The following is a 20,709-nucleotide window of genomic DNA, read 5'->3' on the forward strand; positions in this document are numbered from 1 at the left end:
TAGTCCCACCAGGTCCAAGGTTGACTCAGGTTGACTCAGCCTTCCATCCTTTATAAGGTAGGTAAAATGAGGACCCAGACTGTTGGGGGGGGGCAGTAAGTTGACTTTGTAAATATACAAATAGAATGAGACTATTGCCTTACACACTGTAAGCCGCCCTGAGTCTTCGGAGAAGGGCGGGATATAAATGTAAATAAATAAATAAAAAAAGGAAAGGGTAAAAGGGAAAATAAACATGGATCCTTAAATATCTTAAACTATCTAAAGTATATTTTAGTATTATGGAAAACAATGGGCTTGCCTTCATCTGGTTTGGCTGGCATTCGACACACTCGCCTGCACATAGCTACAAAACAACTGAAGTACTTCTCCAAACTTTCATCAGATTTCTTATCAAGTCTGGCAAAAGCTCTGAACTGGTTCCAATCAAACTGTTGCTTTATAGGGTCAAAAATAACTCCAAAAGTAGATACAACACGATAAAAATCTGCTTCCTCTCTTCTTGTCCACCTAAAAACAAAGAGATTAGTATATCAGGATACTTCCAAAAGTCCAACTGAATATCCGCTTGCATTCTAAAGATAGTAATTTATGTTGCAAGGCAATTCTCATTTCTATGAGGAAGACTGAAGAAACTTACTTTTGACGTTTTTCTGTTATTATAGCTTCTCTTTCTGCTTCCAGTGCTCTCACTTCTTCACGAGGTCGCCGTCGACGCCGGTCAGTTTTCATTAGTGCTTCCTGCCTCATTTGTTGCCTTTTATAACTGCGTTGATAGGCAGTAATGAGACGGCGCAAGCGAGTAGTCAGGGTTGAAGTGCTTGGCCAGTAGTGCTGACCAAAATCAGCACTATTTTCACTGTGCTTGCCTGGAGAATATTATCAAGGTAGATAAGAGGTATTCATAATTAAAGACAAATACTAGCCCACAAAATATCATCATAAAAACAGGTAACAAAAACACTTTTGATAATAAATCCCTCAGAGTTAAATGCAATTTCATGAAAAGGCCTTTGAATTACTACCGTGAACAATTTTCTTAACTGTATTCCAATGGCAGATAACCCAAAGAGAAATGTTCATACTCAATCCACTTTATTTTGTATACACTTGGAAATATAGTTTTCACATATTCTATAGCACAACTAGAAACATACATTGGATCACATTTTTATTATTATCCTCTTTTTTCTTCCATTCATCACCAAGATTTTCCAAAATCTTACCCGCATGGAGTTCTAGAGATTCTTCCTTGTCAGAAGGTGAGTTTGCAAATTCCTTTGACAAAAAAGAAAATGTAATGAATAATAGTTTTTCAAGGAAGCACAAGAATTAAATTCCAATACATACACAACCCACACAACCATGAAAATCACACTATTTCAAAATAACCTAGTTATAAAGCGTGTATATTATAAATTATTACATCTTACATCAATTTCATCCTTGAATGGAATTCTGGTTGGTTTATATTCCGGGTCTTCATCTTCTCTATCAAAATCACCTCTAAATGAAATAAAATCCAGAAAATATCAGAGCTATTAACTCAAAACATTTTCCAATGCTTATTACGCAGCATATGATAGACAATTAAAAAAAAAAAGAATCCTGAAGCAAAAGGAAATCCTCCTCAGCAATACCTATTGTTAAAATAAAAAAAATGATTATTTTTTTATTGTCCTCAACATAAACATTATTTTGAAACATTCCTATGTATGAGAATCCACAAATGTGATGCAATAGGTGAAGTCAGGCCAGCATACACAATACAGTACGTTTATTAATTTTTTTATAATGTCCTGCTTACCCATCGCCACCATCTGTTAATAGATCTGTCCCTCTCTGCTCAGCAGCAATGGCCTTGGCATCAGGCATGCCAACTCGTTCCAAAAAACATAGAGTAGAGTCTGCTCTCATAGAATTGTATTTCTCATAGCCTGCATTCAGATAAACATAAAAAGACCAATATCTATCAACAGGAATCCTTATAGATTATACTTTTATACCAATCATAAATTAAGAAAACCTTATTTTAAAAATCCCTTCAAGCAGTGATACTGCCAATGAAGATCCCGAAAGATGTGTGAATAAGTGATAGAAGAGAAAGAGAAGGATGATAAATATTTATACTGAACACCTAGAAAAAAGTGCTTATGAGTTGCCCTTCTTCCATTACATGCAACCAAACTACCTTCTTTTGTCGTTCTGGTTGCAATGAAACCAGGGCATTATGCTGGAGATACATACATAAGGAAATATGTAGGATGATGCCTGTCTGTAATATGATGCTGATCCCATCATAGTTTTCAGACTGCTGCTTTTTCTTACTGATCACATTTACTAGATGGAAAATGGCAGATCCCAACAGTGTATGGCATCAACGTGGTTTTTAGGCTAGACTTGCCTCAGTTGAGCCCACAACAGAACTCCTGTATATAGGCAGAGCAGCACAATTCAATTAGGATTTATTCCACAATACACTCTCCTTAACTGCTGTACAGTGTCAAGCCAAATTGTAATCATGAAAGATTTTATAAGCCTTCATTCTCTCCTTTAGACAATCTGGGCTACTGAGAATGCTGCACCGAACTCCAGAGAATTGGGATTATAATCAGGATTTGCCCACTGTATATATCATGCCAACTCTACTTCCCTAGTCTTTCAAAGTTAACAAGGCTTCATCCCACTCAAGGGAGCCCATAGTTTTCAGCACTGACATTTGTGAAATATTGCTTGGAACAAAGCCCAGGAGGCACTTGTACAGATTAATAGCAGAGGTTAAGCCCACCATCCACTTTGACACTAACTGGCAGAATTAGTAAGTGAACAATGTTGGAAGCAGAGTTTATGGAGAACTGTAAAACTATTTGGCTATTATTTAAACAAATATGGTTTAGTGTTATTTACAGCCAAGAAAGTAATGTTTTCTTCTGAAATATTCTGCAAACATTTAAAAACAGCATCTGATATTTACAACTCAAATACATTTTTTTTTTAATGCAGAAGGAAAAAAGGGAACAGAAGCCAACAGTTCTTTGGAACTATACTTGTTAATATTATGACTGAATATTGGTGTAACAGAAAGCTTTACCAAGAAGCTCTGTTCAAAGTATGACATCACTCACCATGTTTGAACACTCCAATTAAAAGAGATTTATCTGCCTCTTTATCCCACCAATCCATAGGAACTTCTGCATGAAATGGTTCAGGAATCCAAATATCAATCTCACTAGAAAAAGAGTTAGCATTTCCAAATAATTTTAGATGCTGGCATAAGTATCAAAAGAACAAACTTGTATAACTGTAACTAAACAAAAAATTAAGTATGCAAAAAACTCCACAAACGGTATACTTTCTTCCACTTTAAAACCTTTACATTAGATTTATAAATTAAAATTGTTCACTTATATTCTGTCGAAGTAGTTTATTTCATGAAATTAACAATTCTTCATCCTTAATGAACAACTAAAATATGCAGCATTATAATAAAAGAGCATAACCAGATATGTTTAATCTTTAACTTTTTTATGATCATAAATATTCACATGAACCATGATCATGAAGCACAAATAAACTTGAATTTGCACTAACCTTGAATCAGAACCCTCTAAGATCTTGTCAGCTTGGTCCCCTATAACTTCTTGCCTCAGATAGTACAGCATGCGGACACGCAGCAGGACCCTGGAGAGGAAAACAGAGAGGGGAAAAAGTTCTTAACTTCAGGACTGTTTGCCAACAGTGGCTTTTGGCAGCTGCTGCTGTTCATCCATCATCCTGCCAAGGCTGATTAGCCATGCTGTATGGTAGGCTTGAAGCGTGACAGATGGTGGCACATAATCACCTCTGTGTGGTGCTTTCTGCTGGCTTCCAACAGGCCTGCCTGGCAACCGCTTAGACTGCACAGAGAGGGATCGAGCTCAGCCCAACCCAGGCGCATTTCATTTAGTTCTACCTAGTGCAGCTTGTGAAGTTTAGACACGTACTCTACCACTGCCTCTGAAGTATTGAAGCAAGTTTGTAAACAACTGAGCAGATGGCTTTCAGTAACTGTTCTGCTTCATTATCTCATAAAATTTCCTCAGCTGCTGCCTTAATACCATTTTTGGAAGCACATCAGAAGTTGTAGGAATAAACGAGATATAAAATCTGGTTTTACTACCTTACAATAAACCCCCAGCATGGAATATTAAGACTTGTTAGATTACACAAACCTTTGCTTTAAAAAAATAGGAAAAAGTGAGTGTTTTCTTAAGAAATTATTTTGTAAAAAGTTCTTGCCAAATTTACTTCTCTTATTACCTTAGAAGACAACAGAATATACCATATTTAGCTTCACTGTATAATTCCTCTAAAAGAATATAAACATTTATTTTGGAGCCATAATCTTATATTCATATTCAAAGACCAAATTGATGTAATTAAACATCTACTTTCTTCCATTCTCAACGATGCTAGAAAACTATTAAAAGAAATACACTGATAAAGTATATTCTACCTGAAATACTAAATGATGTGAACTGGCAATATGTGTACCACATCTGCCCCCCTCCCCCCCCAGTTTTCTGAAGCTCCTCATCCCCACAGAATAATGTTGTCCAACTGGGAAAAAAGCCCAAAGGTATTCCTGCCTTTTACTTGGTTAGCCATGTATATCTTAGTAGTTTGGGCAACACCCCTGCAGCTTCTATCCTAGCCCTTTCTGCATAGTAATAAGACACCCTAAAGCATCTGTAATATTGTAAAAGTCTTTGGGACACCAATTTTTAATGTAGTATGCCTACAGAATAAAAAGCAATATCTGGGACACTTTTTCTAATCTAGAAATCATTCTACACAAATGTAAAACCATTTTCAACATAGGCAGCACCTAGTGAAAAGCCTTCTAAAAGAAAGAACATAGCTTATTTAATAGCTGCCTTTTATAATATTTACTATCATTTAATAAATGAAACAAATGCACATGTCTGTCTATTTGGATGACAAACAAACATGAAAACATAATACAATTTAAAGAAAGAGAAAAGAACAAAAGAACAAAAAAGACAACAGAGGCTCCAATAAAAGGCTCACAACTACAGATCCCACATAATCATGCCAGAACTCTGTTAACATTGCCTGCGGAAAAATTCAGGTCTTCACCACCTTCCTGAAGTGGATTAGTCTTTGTATAGAGGAAGTATGTGATGCTAGCTAAACAGCTGTGCTGCTCTTAGACTTCAACTGCCCTGGCAAATAACTGGCATTTTTGTCTTTAAAAAACAAAATACTGAGAGACTTAATGGTCTTTAACAACCACAACTGCAAGGGTTCTTCAGCTGATCAAGTACATACCAATATGGAAGAAATTAAAGTTCAGCATTGCTGGGTTCAAAATTCTAATAAGTAACTTAGTTAGAAAAGAACCAGTCCTCCAACTTCAAGGAGGTTGGCCATCCTGTATTTAGCCAAAAACAAGCCATTTCTACACATAAATGGGCCTAGGTTACCCTTTGATTTCAGATATTGTTTTATTTTTTAAAAAAGTTTAATATTAATTTAATGGAATCTTTTGGAATTATATTGTTCTTCATGTTTTTTGTACATCTTTCTTCCCTTTTACATACCTTTTCAATTATTTACAACTTATATATTCAAAGTAAAAAGTTCACTTGGGATCATGTTATTCGATTGAATATACCCTGCAATATTTGCTGATGTAAAATATAAAAAGAATTGTTATAATTCCTTTTTTATTTCTAGGTACTGCATTTTTTTAAAAAATCTGTCACACACAGTCAATGTTGAGTTGGTCAGCCTATAAGTCTAAAGAGAAAGAATATGAGAGAGAGGTGGTAGGGAGGAGGGGAGAAGGAAGGGAGAGGGAGGAAGATGATTTTAAGAGGAGATAGCTAAGAGTATTCAGACTATATTTTTTATAATCTATAATCTATACAGTTTTATAATCTATAATCTATACAGTTATAGATGTAATTGTAAATTTATTTATGAATTTATTAATCACTTCATTCAAAGCAACTTTTAAGAAGCATATTTAGAAATGTTAAATGGCCATCCATCTTAAATACATAATTTTGAGTGATGAAAAAGTAATTTATAAAAAAAAAAGGGCAACCATATAAAATGAGGCCCTCTAACAACAACAACAACAACAAAAATCCACTACAAAAAAACCTAAATGCCATATCATAAACTTGCAAAACATATGTTTATAGGGCTCCTCTAACACCCTGGCCCTATGCAGGAGGAAAAAACCAGGTCTTAACAGTCCTCCAGAAGGTCAAGAAAATGCACAAAAGTAATAACCATAAGCAGTACAAAATAATAAAATACACAATAAATGAATTACAATATGTAACTATAATTAAAAATTATGATTTGTAGAATAGAATTTTATGATGAACAGTTACGTTTTAAAGAAAACAATATACTTCCTAATACATAAATTCTGAGGAACATGAGCTAAATGTATTTTATTACTCATGATTCATTTTCATCAGGCAGCCAAGCCCTGAATAACCTCAACAATTATACAGTTTTTTCATAACATATGTTGTTCAAAATCACAACATTTCCAACAGGGATAATTTCAAAATAAATATGATTAAAGTTACAGTCTGTCCCTTATCTCACCTCATAATGGCTATAGAACATATAATAATTTAGAACATTTAACACTTTATTTGAATAGCATGTAAGGATTAAATACCACACACCAGGCTCATGAAATAAATAAGTTCCAATAATTCAATGAACTAAGACCAACCACATTTTAAATACTGACAGCAACTTAAATTGACCACATTGAGAAGAGAAACAGTAATCTGTATCCTAAGAAAAATGTTAAGCATTAACCAAAATAAGAATGTGTATGGGTCTATACTATTAAACAGTGACAATGATGAAGCATAATTTAAAGATTATCCTTATAGTAATCTACATGACCTATATTATGGTCCTAGAATATGAGTTCCGTGAAACATTCAAGTTCAAGTCAAAATGGGTCAAATTAATTTAATGGATTAACTTACTTATTACAGTGATGTTTGAGATGTTTCTTATAGCTGTCCTCCTGAAACAAGGCATCTGGATTACAGCTGGCTAGCCAGTCAGCATTCTGAAGCACTGGTTGTGAACTCTGAGCTTTTACTTTTTTGCCTTTTCTCCCCCGGGGCACTGGAGCAGACAAGCCTAAGAAATGTACACATGCATGGTTTTTCAGCATTAACTCTGACACCATGTCAAAGGAGGCCATCTGCCTGTGAAATCACTTTCTCACAGCCCTTTATCATTATGGTATGGACTTCTAGAAAACTAGGTCGTACTTTACACTACTCCATTCCATGATGACAGTATCATAGTTAAAGACAGTATGCAGTAATTGAAAACAATTAGAAAACCACAAAATGCTATTATACAATTTACCCTCCTAAGCACTCTGCTTAAAATCCTATACACTTACCTGGGTGTTAATCCTGTATAACTCAGTTTCTCAATAGGCATAGCTAGAATTGTGTTGCAAATTAGGAAAGGTGCTAGTTGCAGAATAACGAATGTTATTACAGCATATTCTACATATATGTAATTTAAAGATATTGTAGAATTTTATTCATTAGCTGAATATGTGCCAAAGTTAAAAGTATTTCAGTTCCATTAACATGACATATGATATGATAGGATGTAATAATGTTTCACTATAGCTGGAACGTGCTCAATGTTTACATCCCATTATTCTGCCAATGAACTTAAAATAATGTTATAGCCTGGTAATGGCAAACCTGTGGCACGTGTGCCGAAAGTGGCACATGGAGCCATGTCGCCTGATACGCGCTGTGTTGCCCATTCCTCTTCCAGGTTTCTGGCGTGCTTGCATGTGCGACAATCAGCTGGGCTTTTTATATGTGGCAGTGCTGGAAACTAGAAGAGCTGGTCTTCCGTTTTTCTGCGTGAGCATGTGCGCAGGCCAGCTGATCGTCACATGCGCATGCGTGCTAGAAACCCGGAAGAGTAACTGGCTGAAACCATAAGTTCAGTAACTGAAACCGGAAGTTCATTTTTGGAGGCGCGCATGTACCCTGGGCAGCTCCTCTTTCAGATTGTGGGCCATACATGCATATGCATGCACAACGTCCACATGCATGCGCACTCCCTTTTTGGCACTAGGTGCCGAAAAGGTTCGCCATCACTGTTATAGCCTTTCAGCAACTCTGAAACAAACTGCTCACTTAGACAATCCAGTGACCTTCTCCTACACAGAAGCAAATGCTAGAACTGTACAACATATGCTGGTACAAAAAGCTTATTTAATGCACAAGGGGAATATATAGCTAAGCAGCAATTTTAATCATTTGCAATTAAAACAAAACGGCGTTTTATAGGAAAAAGATTACATTTAGGGTTCTGACATTGAGGATTTGTATGCAGTAGATACAGTGTTAAAAGAAACTTTGTAAACCCTTTAGAATTATCCGAGAGATTCTGATTAAATAAACAATCACAGAATTGTAGAACTGGAAGGGAACTTGGAGGTTTTCTAGTCCAACCTCATGCCCAAGGCAGGAAACCTTATACCATCCTGGACAAATGGTGGTCCAATTTCCGCTTGAAAACCGCCAGCAATGGAGCACCAACAACTCTGGGAGACAAGCTCTTCCCCTGATTAATGATTCTCATTGTCAGGAAAATTCTCCATAGTTCCAATTTGGATCTCTCTTTAACAAGCTTCTTGATTAACTGTAAGGTGTTATGTTTTTACTGAATCTACAGTACTGAGTCAATATTCACTGTCTTTGTTGGAAAAAGTTTGTGATGTTCAAGAATAATCAAATCTTTTAATGGGGGAGATTAACTTCCCCATTAAATGAGATGAGCATCAAATATGAATTGGAGAACCCATTCCCTATTAAATTATTTTGCATTTTACGGCCACAGTCAAAGTCTGCTCAGACAAGCATATCTGATATTAGTATTCATCAGTCTACCATTAAGAAAATATTTAAGAAAAATAGTTTGCATGTAATGGTATAATGGATCAAACCTCTTTTCTCATTAAAGTGTATGACATCCATCTCAAATATATATATAAAAATCCTAAATGATCCAGCAGTTTATTTCAATAGTTCATTTTAAAAATAATAGTTCATTCCAACAAAAGAACCTAACCATGAAGCATCATGGTGGAAATATCATAGTTTGGGATCCTTTTGCAAATTCAGGCCTCAGATCACTCACTATAACTGAGAGGACAATGGACTATGGCTTGTACTATACATTGTACAAGGCAATGCCAGTAATTGTCCATGAGTTGAATCTTAAATAAATATAGAACATAAAGGACAATAATGCTAAATACACAGGTAAAACTATAATAGAAAAGCAGAAGTAGAGATAATTTCATTTTTGGAATGGCCAAATCAAAGCTTTAATCTTTACCAAAATGAACTATTGGGACATAACTTCAATGAGCAGTTCATGTAAGGCAATCCAAAAATTAGATGAACCAGTTCAATAAGAGGAGTGGCCAAAATACCTCTAAGCTGATGTACAGGATTGAACAACAAATGTAGGAAGTATTTGGCTGAAACTTATAAAAGACGTCCATCAATTAATAAATTTGAAACTTCACATATTTTTCCAACAAAGTATGTAATCACAAGGATTGAATTTATTAACTGGAAGAAAATATTGAAGTAGTAACTCAACTGCAGAACATCTTTTTTTGCATAGAAAGGGTCTTAACTATGAATTTTAGCATCTATTTATAAAGCCAGGAAAGATTCTATATGCATATCTTAAGAGCCATTGCCATTCAGAGTACAGATAACCCTTGCTTAATGACCACTCATTCAGTGATTTTTCAAACTTAGAACAGCATTGAATAAGTGGTACTTACAACCAATCCTTGTACTTATAGCTGTTGCAACATATCTGCAGTCACATGATTGAGATCTGGGTACGGTGACCAGTGCTGTTTGAATGCCATTTGCCAGCTTTTCACAAACAAGGTCAGTGGGGAAGGTGGCAGAAGGTCACAAATACTGACTACATGACACTGTGCTTAACAATGTCGTGGGATTTACTTAACTACACCAATGGAAGTACCAGAATTTCCTTCGTTAAGTGGCATCGTTACATGATGTTGTGCTTTACAACTGCATTGCTTAATGACAAAAAAATTGGTTTCAATGACTGTCTTTTTCTGTAATGAACCAGACACACCAATTGTCTGTCATATTGCTAGTTAGTTTCCCACATTTAACTTACAAAAGAACAGTGATACTTCTGGACTTTTACATACTTATTACTGAAATGGCCAAGATAAATCTTGGAGAGGGACTTTTAGCATTGAAATATCAGATGAAGACACTCATGTGTTATTCTCTCTGACAGAGAATAACATTAACAACAATAACACTGAAAGACATTTCACATAAAAGTACAGATCTATATACTTGCTTTATTCAAGATCACAGAATTACTGCTCAGTGGATTTAAAGCAATGTTTTATGGCTTCAACAGCACTTGATATGAAATAAGATGCAGATAACATACCAGAATGATTAACTAAGGCCCGAGTTTGTCCATCTGCAGTTGGAGTAATCAAATCCCAGATAAAACTTTTTATATTCTCATCCCCTTTATAATGATTGAGACAATATACAAGGATAGTTCGGCAAATAGTTTCCACATCTTGCTCAGTTAACTGACGCTTATAACGTCCATGTAGAAGGATATCAGTCCATCGTCCCCAACTATATTAAAAAAAAGTAAATCACATTTTGGAATAACAGGTAGCTCTAACTTACAACTATCTGTTCAGCAACTGTTGAAAAATTTACAATGGCAATGAATGAAGGAACTTAGACATGTATCCAAAGTTACAGCCACTACAGCACTCCCACAAATATGTGAACAAAATTCAGGCACTTTACAATCTGCCTACCCTTATGGCCACTTCTCTTTTCCAAAGACAATCTTCAAAAAAGGTTAAATAGATCAAAGCATGATGGGGAGAGGTGAAGGAGACGAAAGGGTATGGGTCCCAGCAGGGTGGGAAGCAGGGTGCTTCAGTGCAGGAGAGGTCTTAGGAGGCCTGGAATAGGCCATGAATGGCCTAATAAAGTGCTGCAGTGTGGACCTGAGCCTGCTCCAGGCCTTCTAGACCTTCTCCTCCACTCCAATGCATCCCATGATCTGTTTAATGGGAGCAATGAAGAGAGCAGGGATTGTGGTAATTAAGCAAGGAGATTATGTGAGGGTCTCACTTAATAAATGTCATAATAGACGAGTTTAATTCTGGGCTCAACTGCAGTCATAGGCCAAGGACTACTTATACTGCAGAATTTTTGTATTAATACATACATATGTATTTTGTGGGTGTAAGGTATTTTACTAAGCAAATAGCAAGTCACTAATATTTTATTATAGTGGAAAAAAATAAAATGCATGTATTTAATGTAAATGGCTCTCATAAATTCTGAATAGGAGTTCATATCCCAGAGCAATTTCTGTAATTGTATGTTTTTAACTTTTAAATTTTATGTTTTGAATTCATTTCCGTAATATTCTATCTGTATTAGCTCTTAACAGGGACAAAACCTAAGACGAAGATATTTAATACCATCTTAGTATCATTCATTAAGGCTGTTTTGCTAAATTCAATAATACAATAAAGGCTGCAGCATAACCTTTATTTGAAAATTATCAAATTTTCAGAACTGAGTTTACTAAACTATAAAATAAATGCTGCTGTAGCACAAAATCTAATATTTTAATTAACTGTCTATTCCTATCATAAACACCTCTAACATAATAGCAATAGCACTTAGATTTATATATCACTTCACAGTGCTTCATAGCTCACTCTAAGCAGTTTACAAAGTCAGCATATTTCCCCCAAAAATCTGGGTCCTCCTTTTACTGACCTCAGAAGGATGGGAGCCTGAGTCAACCTTGACCCTGGTGAGATTCGAACTGCCAAATTACAGACAGCTGGCAGTCAGCAGAGGTAGCCTGTAGTAGTGCATTCTAACCACTGTGCCACTAAGGTTCTGTGTTGTAGGGTTTTTTGTTTATAGATAGTTGTTGCTTAATTACCATTGCTTAGCAAACACTTGAAGAAATGAGGGCCTCAGAATTGATGCTTTACAGTCTTTAAAGTACTTTTGACCATTGTAAAATGCCATACTGCCCCCCCCCCCGCAGTCACATGATCTTATGTCACATGCTTGGCAACCTGCTCATATTTACAACCAGTTGTGGCATCCTATAGTCATGTAACCACAATTTGTGATGAGTTTTGCCATTTTCTGGCAAAAAGTACCAATTGTAGATGTTGGTTTCCTTTAACAACCATATGGCTGGCTTAACAACAGTTATAACTCGCTTCACTGAAAAACAGTCATAAAATCAAACCAGATCATGTGTGGCCGACTTGATGACTGGCTAACTTATGACCAAAATTCCAGGCCCAACCATGACAATAAATTAAGGACTACATGGCACAAGATCTTGGGAATGATGGTAACAGAAGCAGGTTTCTTTTAAAAAAAGGGAAAATTATTTTTGTTAATGAGCTTAAGAATTACTAGTATGTGATTAGTTAACAATTGTATTATTTATGGTTATGCAACTATATTTTTAATCATTGAATTTTCTAAATGGCTTGAAAGAAAATCTAGGTTTTTACAGTAGTTGCCTCAATTTTACCACTGACAAAATTGTAAGAGTGGCAGCCTAAATATGTATATTAGACGCCAGGTTGGAGAAGGCTGATGTAGGAGATACTGTGCATGATGTTTGCAGAATGGCTGCCTTATCTATTGCAGCTCTCTGATGCTGAATTTATATGGAGAGATGGGTGGAGAAGAAATGGAGCTGTACAATCTAAACTGTGATGGGTAGGACTGGTGTTTTGCACTATGCATACTGGTGCTATCAGTGTGTTTCTCTCCCATATTCCAGAAGTTGCCTGTCAATTTATCTTTTAATCTGGCAACACTGTTAACGAATGCCAGATCAACCCAAAATAATTCACAAAAAAGAGAGCTCACTTGATGTGCATTAATGAAACCAGACAGGGTTGATTTGACCCAGCACTGCCTATCTTGGGGATACCAGCATAAATTGGAGGGGGGATGGGGAGAGAATGGTTGTGATCCGCAGATGACCTTTGATGTCTACCAGCAGACCATTCAACTCTGTTGCTGGTTTTAGAGGTGTGTATCCTAATAGTAGGCTATAGAAACAGAACATTTATGCATTGACCATTCTGCTATTTCTTGAATTAGTCATGGTGATTTCTGATAGAGGAGAAGCCAATAATGGGGATTTTAACATTCATTTCAAGGCTGTCTTTTGATTCCTGGCTTGTGTTGTGCTGGATTCTATTTTAAACCATGGAACTGTCTTAATGGCTCACTGACTGGATGTTAGGAAACAGAACATATTCTTCATCTGGTTGCAGTCGAATAGGAAGAAAATGGCCTAAAAGTGAAGGGCGTTGTCAACCTCTTTTTGCCATGTATAAGCATTTCCTGATAAAATTAGAACTGCCAGATTTTTTTATCTCCATGTAGGCTGGGGGATCCATTAAGATCATTGGATTTGGGATAATTATGTAACGTTAAAAATTCTTGAATGCCTTGGTGACAAGGCTGGCAATTCTGCTGAGACCCTAACTTGAATATTAATAGTGTGATTAAATGGATCGCTGACTAAATCACTCTTAACATCTCTGCCAATGTAAAGTCTGGAAAGCTTTTTGGACTTCAGAAGGCCTATGGGCAATGAAACATATCACAAAATGGCTGAAGCATAAATAGTGAAAATCAAATCTGAAGATAAATTCATTGTGCTAACATGCAGCAGCAAAGGTAATGAAGAACAGTGTCTTTATAGCCATCATTCCATATTCTCATTTCTACTCATCTAGCAAAATAGTATTGTGTACAGATCAGGGGTGAAATCTAAAAATTTTCCCTACCGGTTCTGTGGGCGTGGCTTAATTGGTGGGTGTGGCTTGGTGGTCAGGTGACTGAATGGGCATGGTCAATAATAATAAATAATAAAAATAATAAAGTATACAAAACTTTCTTTAAAAATAGAGGCCCCAGTCTACCAATTGCCTTTTACTGACAGGCCCCGGTCTACCTTCTTTAAAAACAGACCCTGGTCTACCAATTGCCTTTTACTGAGAGGTCCTGGTCTACCTTCTTTAAAAACAGACCCCGGTCTACCAATTGCCTTTTACTGACAGGCCCCGGTCTACCTTCTTTAAAAACAGACCCCAGTCTACCAATTGCCTTTTACTGAGAGGTCCTGGTCTACCTTCTTTAAAAACAGACCCCGGTCTACCAATTGCCTTTTACTGACAGGCCCCGGTCTACCTTCTTTAAAAATACTACAGTGCTGATCAGCTGTAGTGCGGCCCTTTGAAGTGCCATGGCAGTCATTTAAGGCCGTTTGCAGCTATATCACCACCGAGCGCTTCAGGGACAAAGAAGAACAGTGAGGTGTGGGCAGTGGGGGGGGGGCAGGGATTTTTGCTACCGGTTCTCTGAACTACCTGCCCCCGCATTGCGTGATCCGGTCCAAACCGGGAGCATTTCACCCCTGGTACAGACTCTTGGAGACTATAAGCACACTCACAAGGGTACTTGCAAGATAAAATTATTCTTTTGTATTTTGACCCAGATACTGTGGTTGAACAAAATGTGTGAAGCAGTGTCTTCCATCAAATGTCTTCTAAATTCCTGTCGTTCATGTCTGATCTGAATCAGCTGAGTAAGAATAAAGTGGTTGGAATCAGTAAATGCATTTCTGTGGAAGTCTGAATTAGCTAACTTGAGATGTATGGAAGTGCACTTCCACTTTAAGAAGCCCACTCTGAATCATTTGGTTCTTAATCTGTTCATCCAGTCAATAGTCTATCCTTGAAAATATGGTAAATATATAGCTACATGTGCTGTTGGTAGAAAACAGGATATTTGGATTTACTCCAAAACTGACTGAGGTTTAATTATCACAAACATATGTGTTTGGTTATCACAAACATATGTTCAGAAGGTACATCAAATATCATTTTAATAGAATACAAAGTATATGTGGCAATTGCTCCCTTAAATATACTATATGTCCGTCAACTATGATTTAGTAGGGACACTTCTTCAGTGTGCTCTGTCTGACGATTTGCTAATGACTAGAGAATGAATACTTTCAAGACAAACTCCCATTAACAGAATTCCCTCTTTGTTCAATTATGATTGGCCTTGAATCTTGTCAGTTTTTAGAATTAACTAAAATGTACCTATTTACCTAATCTGCGAATTAAATCTGTGCTATTTACTAATTAATGTGTATCATTATTATTTTAGCTGTTTATAGTCTTGTTTTTCTGGAGATTCTACCAAGTAGCATAATCATAATTGCCATCATGAACAACATTTAGACTTTTTTACTTTTTGTAAATAATTTTCTAAAGTGAATTATTTTTCAGTTTAGAATGATTTTTAACAATGAATTTTGTGTAGAATGATAAGTTGATATGAATGGATAAATGAATGGAAAATTGAAGAATATAACAATTCAGAGTAAGGCATGCAAGCCAAGTTCCTCCAGTTCACTGTCAAAGAAAATAATGTATTCCAAGAAACGACATCTGTTATATCATATGAGACTTCTATTTGCAGTCTCTCTGTGCAATAAGATACAACCCTATGTAAGTAGAAAGGATCAAATAATATAAAGCCTTGAATACTGTTTTATTTTCCAGTTCATTTTACTTACCCATAGACCAACAGATTTTTTTCTACTCTAAAGCATTCACTCCTTGCATATCCCTGGGATTTGTCCTGCGGCCTGCGAAGTTTTATGCTAGGTTTTTCTTCAGAATCACTTTCGAGGTCTGAAAATTCCATCAGTTCATCTTCTTTGACTGCACTGTATAATCTAGTTTGCTTTCTTATTCTTGGAGTATCAATAACTAGATTGTTCTGTAACAAAAATAAAAAAATGTTTAAAAATAATAATAAATGTCTTTTAGTAAATTAAATAGAACAGGTAAGTTTAAATTCCTCACCCTTCCATTTAAGGCTTCAATATCAAGTTCAGCTTTTTTTGCCCATTTCTGCCAGAAATTAGGATCATCTAAAGAAATATCTGTTCTGTTACCAGATGCAACAAAACTAGCCTAAAACAAAACAATATAATAGTTTGATTAAAGGCTGTAATATACACACATTTATGCAATGAAATTTATTTTATTTGTTCAACTGTCTTTGCATGTCTACAGAAATAAAAACAGAAAGATAAAAAAATAGGTAGTTCTGAATCACCAGAGATCCAAAGAAAAAGAGAGTGACCAGAGTGCATGAAATGTTTTTAAAGATCCGATTATACCAGAAGTGTTTACTGGGTGATGGGACTTAAAACATGTCAACTTTAAATGCTTTATGTACTGCTACACTAGCTGTACAACACTACTGCTTTCATTCAGCAGTATCCTCAAGATGAGAACAATAATCCCTGTCTGCCAGAAACAAATGAAATAACTAAATGTCTGCCTTTTAAACATATAAATATTATTAAGATGCAAAATGTCATTTGAAGTAAAAAGGAGCATTCTTATTCTCTGGGTGAAAGTGTTGTGACAAAAAGACAACTTTCTTTATTATCTGCTGCAGTGTCACAGGGTTGGAGCACAAAGAGTCAAATGAGTCCTTTAAAAATCGTATTTTACTTTCCAAATGACTGCATCCTTCTTCTAAAACCAGTGATGGGGAGCATTCATTGGAATACAGTGAAATAAATTATTTTCCCTTAAGTACTGTACAAAACTTCCTAATAAATATTCCACACAAAGTGTATTGCTACTAGGTAGTTCTCCATCTCATGTGTTAAAGATGCAAAACACAAAACTTTGAACATACCTGTACATACATACATACGTTCCCCATTGAGCATTCTCAGTTGAGATACAGGTTCTCTAAAACACCTTATTTCCTGTATACACTGACAGACATTGATGTTTGTTTTAAGGTATGAAATTTGATATTCCAGATACTTTTATAGATTCTTCTGTTTTTCTACAGGGCTTTCTTATAAAGTATCCAATTTTTTTATTGAAGGGGAATTGCTTTCAAATTATATTCATGTTTTCAATTTGCATATTTGTATGGATTCAGCGAATAGACTACTTAGATTCTGATTTGCAACAACATTATTTTAATGTCTGCTACAGTGGAATTTAAGGATAAGTCTATATTCTGGGGTAATCTATGGGAAAGATAATTCATACATGATTGTGATTTTTAAAAAATTAACTTTTTTACTGACCTTTGCAAATGTGGAGCCTTTTCCCTCAGACTCAATTGTGATTGTGTGTGTCCGTCTCAGAAGAATTTGATCTATATCCTCTTCACAAAATTTGGATCCTTCATCTTCTTCATCCATTAAAGCACCATAAGCCCCTTTCCTCAAAAGATCCTCTATTTCCTTTTTGGAGAGCTGCTGAACCTATAAATTGTGAGGAAAAGGAGCTGCCTTTTTATTTTTGATTAAAACTTTTTTTTCTTAACAAGTATAAGGAAACAATTTTATGGTCCCTGGGATTTTATCCAGTATTGTTTCTCCTTTGAAGTTAGAAGGAGAAATTCAAAATGGTACTTTCCTTCTTGCTGGTTCAGGAGGCCACCTTTTCCTAAACTTGGAAGTTTCTGGATCATGCCTTTCCCATTTCTATGCCATGCTTCCAAATTCAAAATAAAGCAATAATTTGATTACATTTATTCCATTTCAATGTACATCAAAGGATGGAATTTTTTTTCAAAGCAACTGAACATGAAAGACATTGCAATAAATATAGTTTCTTATTACTTACAGTAGATATAGAAAGTCCATATGACCCAATTAAAATGCCAGGTTTGTGAGATATAAAAAAAAAATCAGACCAAGATAGATCACTTTTTTTCCATCTTTAATATAACATACAAGCTGTATAATTCAACTGAAAAACAAACTAAAATCTTTTAGGGGGGAAAAACAATAAAAAACTAGAATAATGTGGCTGCATAAGCGTGTTAAATTAATACTTTATTGAAGCACTTTTTGACTTACGACAGAATCCAGTCTTTTGAGATAGGAGTCTATAAGTGTAGCACATACTGCCTTGGGAATCTTTGCTTCCTCTTCCTTGTAAAAGCGTTCCAAATCTGTCAAGATTGCAAAGGCCTCTCCTTTGCACAGCCCTCTTCAGGTTCTCAATTGGATTCAGGTGTGGGCTCTGGCTGGGCCATTCTAAAATCTTGATCTTATTCTGGTAAGCCATTCTTTTGTTGATTTGGAGTTATGTTGAAAGGTGAAATTATGCTTCATCTTCAGCATTTTAGCAGAAGCCTGAAGGTTTTGTGCTAAAATCGACTGATATTTGGAACTGTTCATAATTCCTTCCACTTTGACTAAACCCCAGTTCCAACTGAAGAAAAGCAGCCTCAAAACATAACGCTGCCACCAACACGCTTCACCACTTCAGACAAATGGTTGTCTGATATCTTCTTAAAAACTTCCAGTGTTCACAGCTTCTGGAGGCAAGTTGTTCCACTGATTAATTATTCTGTCAGGAAATTTCTCCTTAGTTATAGGTTGCTTGTCTCCTTGATTAGTTACCACCCATTGCTTCTTGTCCTGCCCTCAGGTGCTTTGAAGAATAGCTTGATTGCCTCTTCTTTGTGGCAGCCCCTGACATTTTGGAACACTGCTATCATGTCACCCCTAGTCCTTCTTTTCATTAAAGTAGACATACCCAGTTCCTGTTGTTCTTCATATGTTTTAGCCTCCACTCCCCTAATCTTCTTTGTTGTTCTTCTCTGTACTCTTTCTAGAGTATCCACATTTTTTTTTTACATCATGGCAACCAAAACTTCACGTGACCTTGATTCTATCCCTGTTTATGCAGTCTAGAACTGTGTTGGCTTTTTTGGCAGCTGCTGCACACTGCTGGCTCATATGGTTGTCCACTAGGACTCCAAGATCCCTCTCACTGTTACTACAACTGAGTGAAGTACCACATATACTGTACCTGTGCATTTTGTTTTTCTTGCCTAAATGTAGAACCTTACTTTTTTCACCATTGAATTTCATTTTGTTAGATACCGCTCAATGTTCAAGTCTGTTAAGATCCTTCTGTATCTTAAGCCTATCTTCCAGTGTGTTGGCTATTCCTGCTAGCTTGGTGTTATCGCCAAATTTGATGAGTTCCCCATCTATCCCCTTGATCAAATCATTGATGAAGATGTTGAAGAGTCCTGGGCCTAAAACAGAGCCTTGGGGTACCTCACTGCATACTTCCCTCCATATAGGTGCAGTTCCATTCTACACATTGAGTACGGTTGGTCAACCAGTTACGAATCTATCTTGTGGTGATGCTGTCTAACCCACATTTTTCTATTTTATCTAGTACTAGGTTATGGTCTACTTTATCAGATGCCTTACTGAAGTCCAGTAAACTATATCAACAGCATTCCTCTGATCCACTAATTTTGACACTTTGTCAAAGAATGCAATAAGATTATTCTGGCATGATCTGTTTTTGTCAAACACGTGTTGGCTTTTGGTTATTACTTTATTTGCTTCTAGGTGTTCACTGATTTGTTGCTTATCTTTTCCAGAATTTTCCCAGGTATTGAGGTCAGGCAGATAGGTCTGTAGTTTCCTGGATCCATTTTTCTTCCTTTTTTGAAGGAAAAAAGCTCTTTTCCAGTCCTCTGGCAGTTCCCTGGTGCTCCAGGACCTTTGAAAGCTATAGTTCAGTGATTCTGAGTTCTCATCTGCTAGTTCCTTCAGAACCTTGGGGTGTAATCCATCTGGTCCTGGTGATCTGAAGTCGTCTAGTGTAGACAGGTGCTCACTTACCATTTTCTTCCATATTTTGTGTTCCTAATCTGTTTTTTGGGGTGCTATTTTTGATAGGTTGGACTGATTTTTCCCTTTGTGTAAAGGCAGTTGCAAACAACAAGTTAAGTAGTTCTGTTTTCTCTCTGTTGCTTGTCACCTTCTTGCCACTTTCTCCCAGCAATGGACCAATTGTTTCCTTGATTTTTTTTCTTGTTTCTAACATGTTGGAAGAAGCTTTTTGTTTGTTTGTTATTTTTTACTTTTGTGGCAAGTCTTTGTTCATTGCGAGCCTTAGTTTTCCTCACTTCATCTTAGGCTTGGGCTATTTGCTGATATTCTGCCTTAGTTATGTGCCCCTCTTTCCACTTTTTATATTTGTCTTTTTTGTCGTTCAATTTGTCAGAGAGTTCTATATGCAGCCATGCTGATTTATTTTGAGAGCTGTTATTTTTCTTCTTCATTGGTTTTGTGCTAGACTGGGCTTTTATAATCTCACTTTTCAAAATTTCCTGAGCTTCTTGAGCTGTTTTCCCCTTGAGGATTCTCATTCATGGAATCCTTCCCAAGCCATCTCTAAGTTTACTGAAATTAGCTCTCTTAAAGTCCAATACTCTAGTTTGACTTTGTTCAATTGCTTGTGCTTGCATAATGTTGAATTCCAATATAGCATGATCATTCACCCCCAAGATTCCTGTAGCTTCAACTCCTTCTATCATTTCATCTCTGTTAGTGAGCATTAAGTCCAATATGGCTGATCCCCTTATTCCCTTCTCTACTTTTTGGGAAACAAAATTGTCTGCTAGGTTTGTTAGGAACCAGTTG

At 36.2% G+C, this 20,709-nt stretch overlaps 1 protein-coding gene across 7 annotated transcripts in view; it reads right to left on the reverse strand.

Annotated features, from left to right (window-relative positions):
* The window catches only part of CHD7 (chromodomain helicase DNA binding protein 7), a 210,996-nt gene that overhangs the window by 13,436 nt on the left and 176,851 nt on the right, over positions 1 to 20,709 (reverse strand). For all 7 annotated transcript variants that reach the window (XM_058176202.1, XM_058176198.1, XM_058176200.1 and 4 more), the window contains 12 exons: positions 17,332 to 17,511; positions 16,076 to 16,186; positions 15,784 to 15,989; positions 10,549 to 10,748; positions 7,029 to 7,188; positions 3,592 to 3,681; positions 3,126 to 3,229; positions 1,808 to 1,937; positions 1,434 to 1,506; positions 1,227 to 1,278; positions 641 to 869; positions 302 to 510 (listed from right to left, as the gene is read on the reverse strand). In XM_058176202.1, coding sequence (XP_058032185.1) covers positions 302 to 510; positions 641 to 869; positions 1,227 to 1,278; positions 1,434 to 1,506; positions 1,808 to 1,937; positions 3,126 to 3,229; positions 3,592 to 3,681; positions 7,029 to 7,188; positions 10,549 to 10,748; positions 15,784 to 15,989; positions 16,076 to 16,186; positions 17,332 to 17,511 — 1,744 coding nt within the window. The remainder of the gene's footprint in view (positions 1 to 301; positions 511 to 640; positions 870 to 1,226; positions 1,279 to 1,433; positions 1,507 to 1,807; positions 1,938 to 3,125; positions 3,230 to 3,591; positions 3,682 to 7,028; positions 7,189 to 10,548; positions 10,749 to 15,783; positions 15,990 to 16,075; positions 16,187 to 17,331; positions 17,512 to 20,709) is intronic.

Source organism: Ahaetulla prasina, chromosome 3, assembly GCF_028640845.1.
Source record: "Ahaetulla prasina isolate Xishuangbanna chromosome 3, ASM2864084v1, whole genome shotgun sequence".
NCBI lineage: Eukaryota > Metazoa > Chordata > Lepidosauria > Squamata > Colubridae > Ahaetulla > Ahaetulla prasina.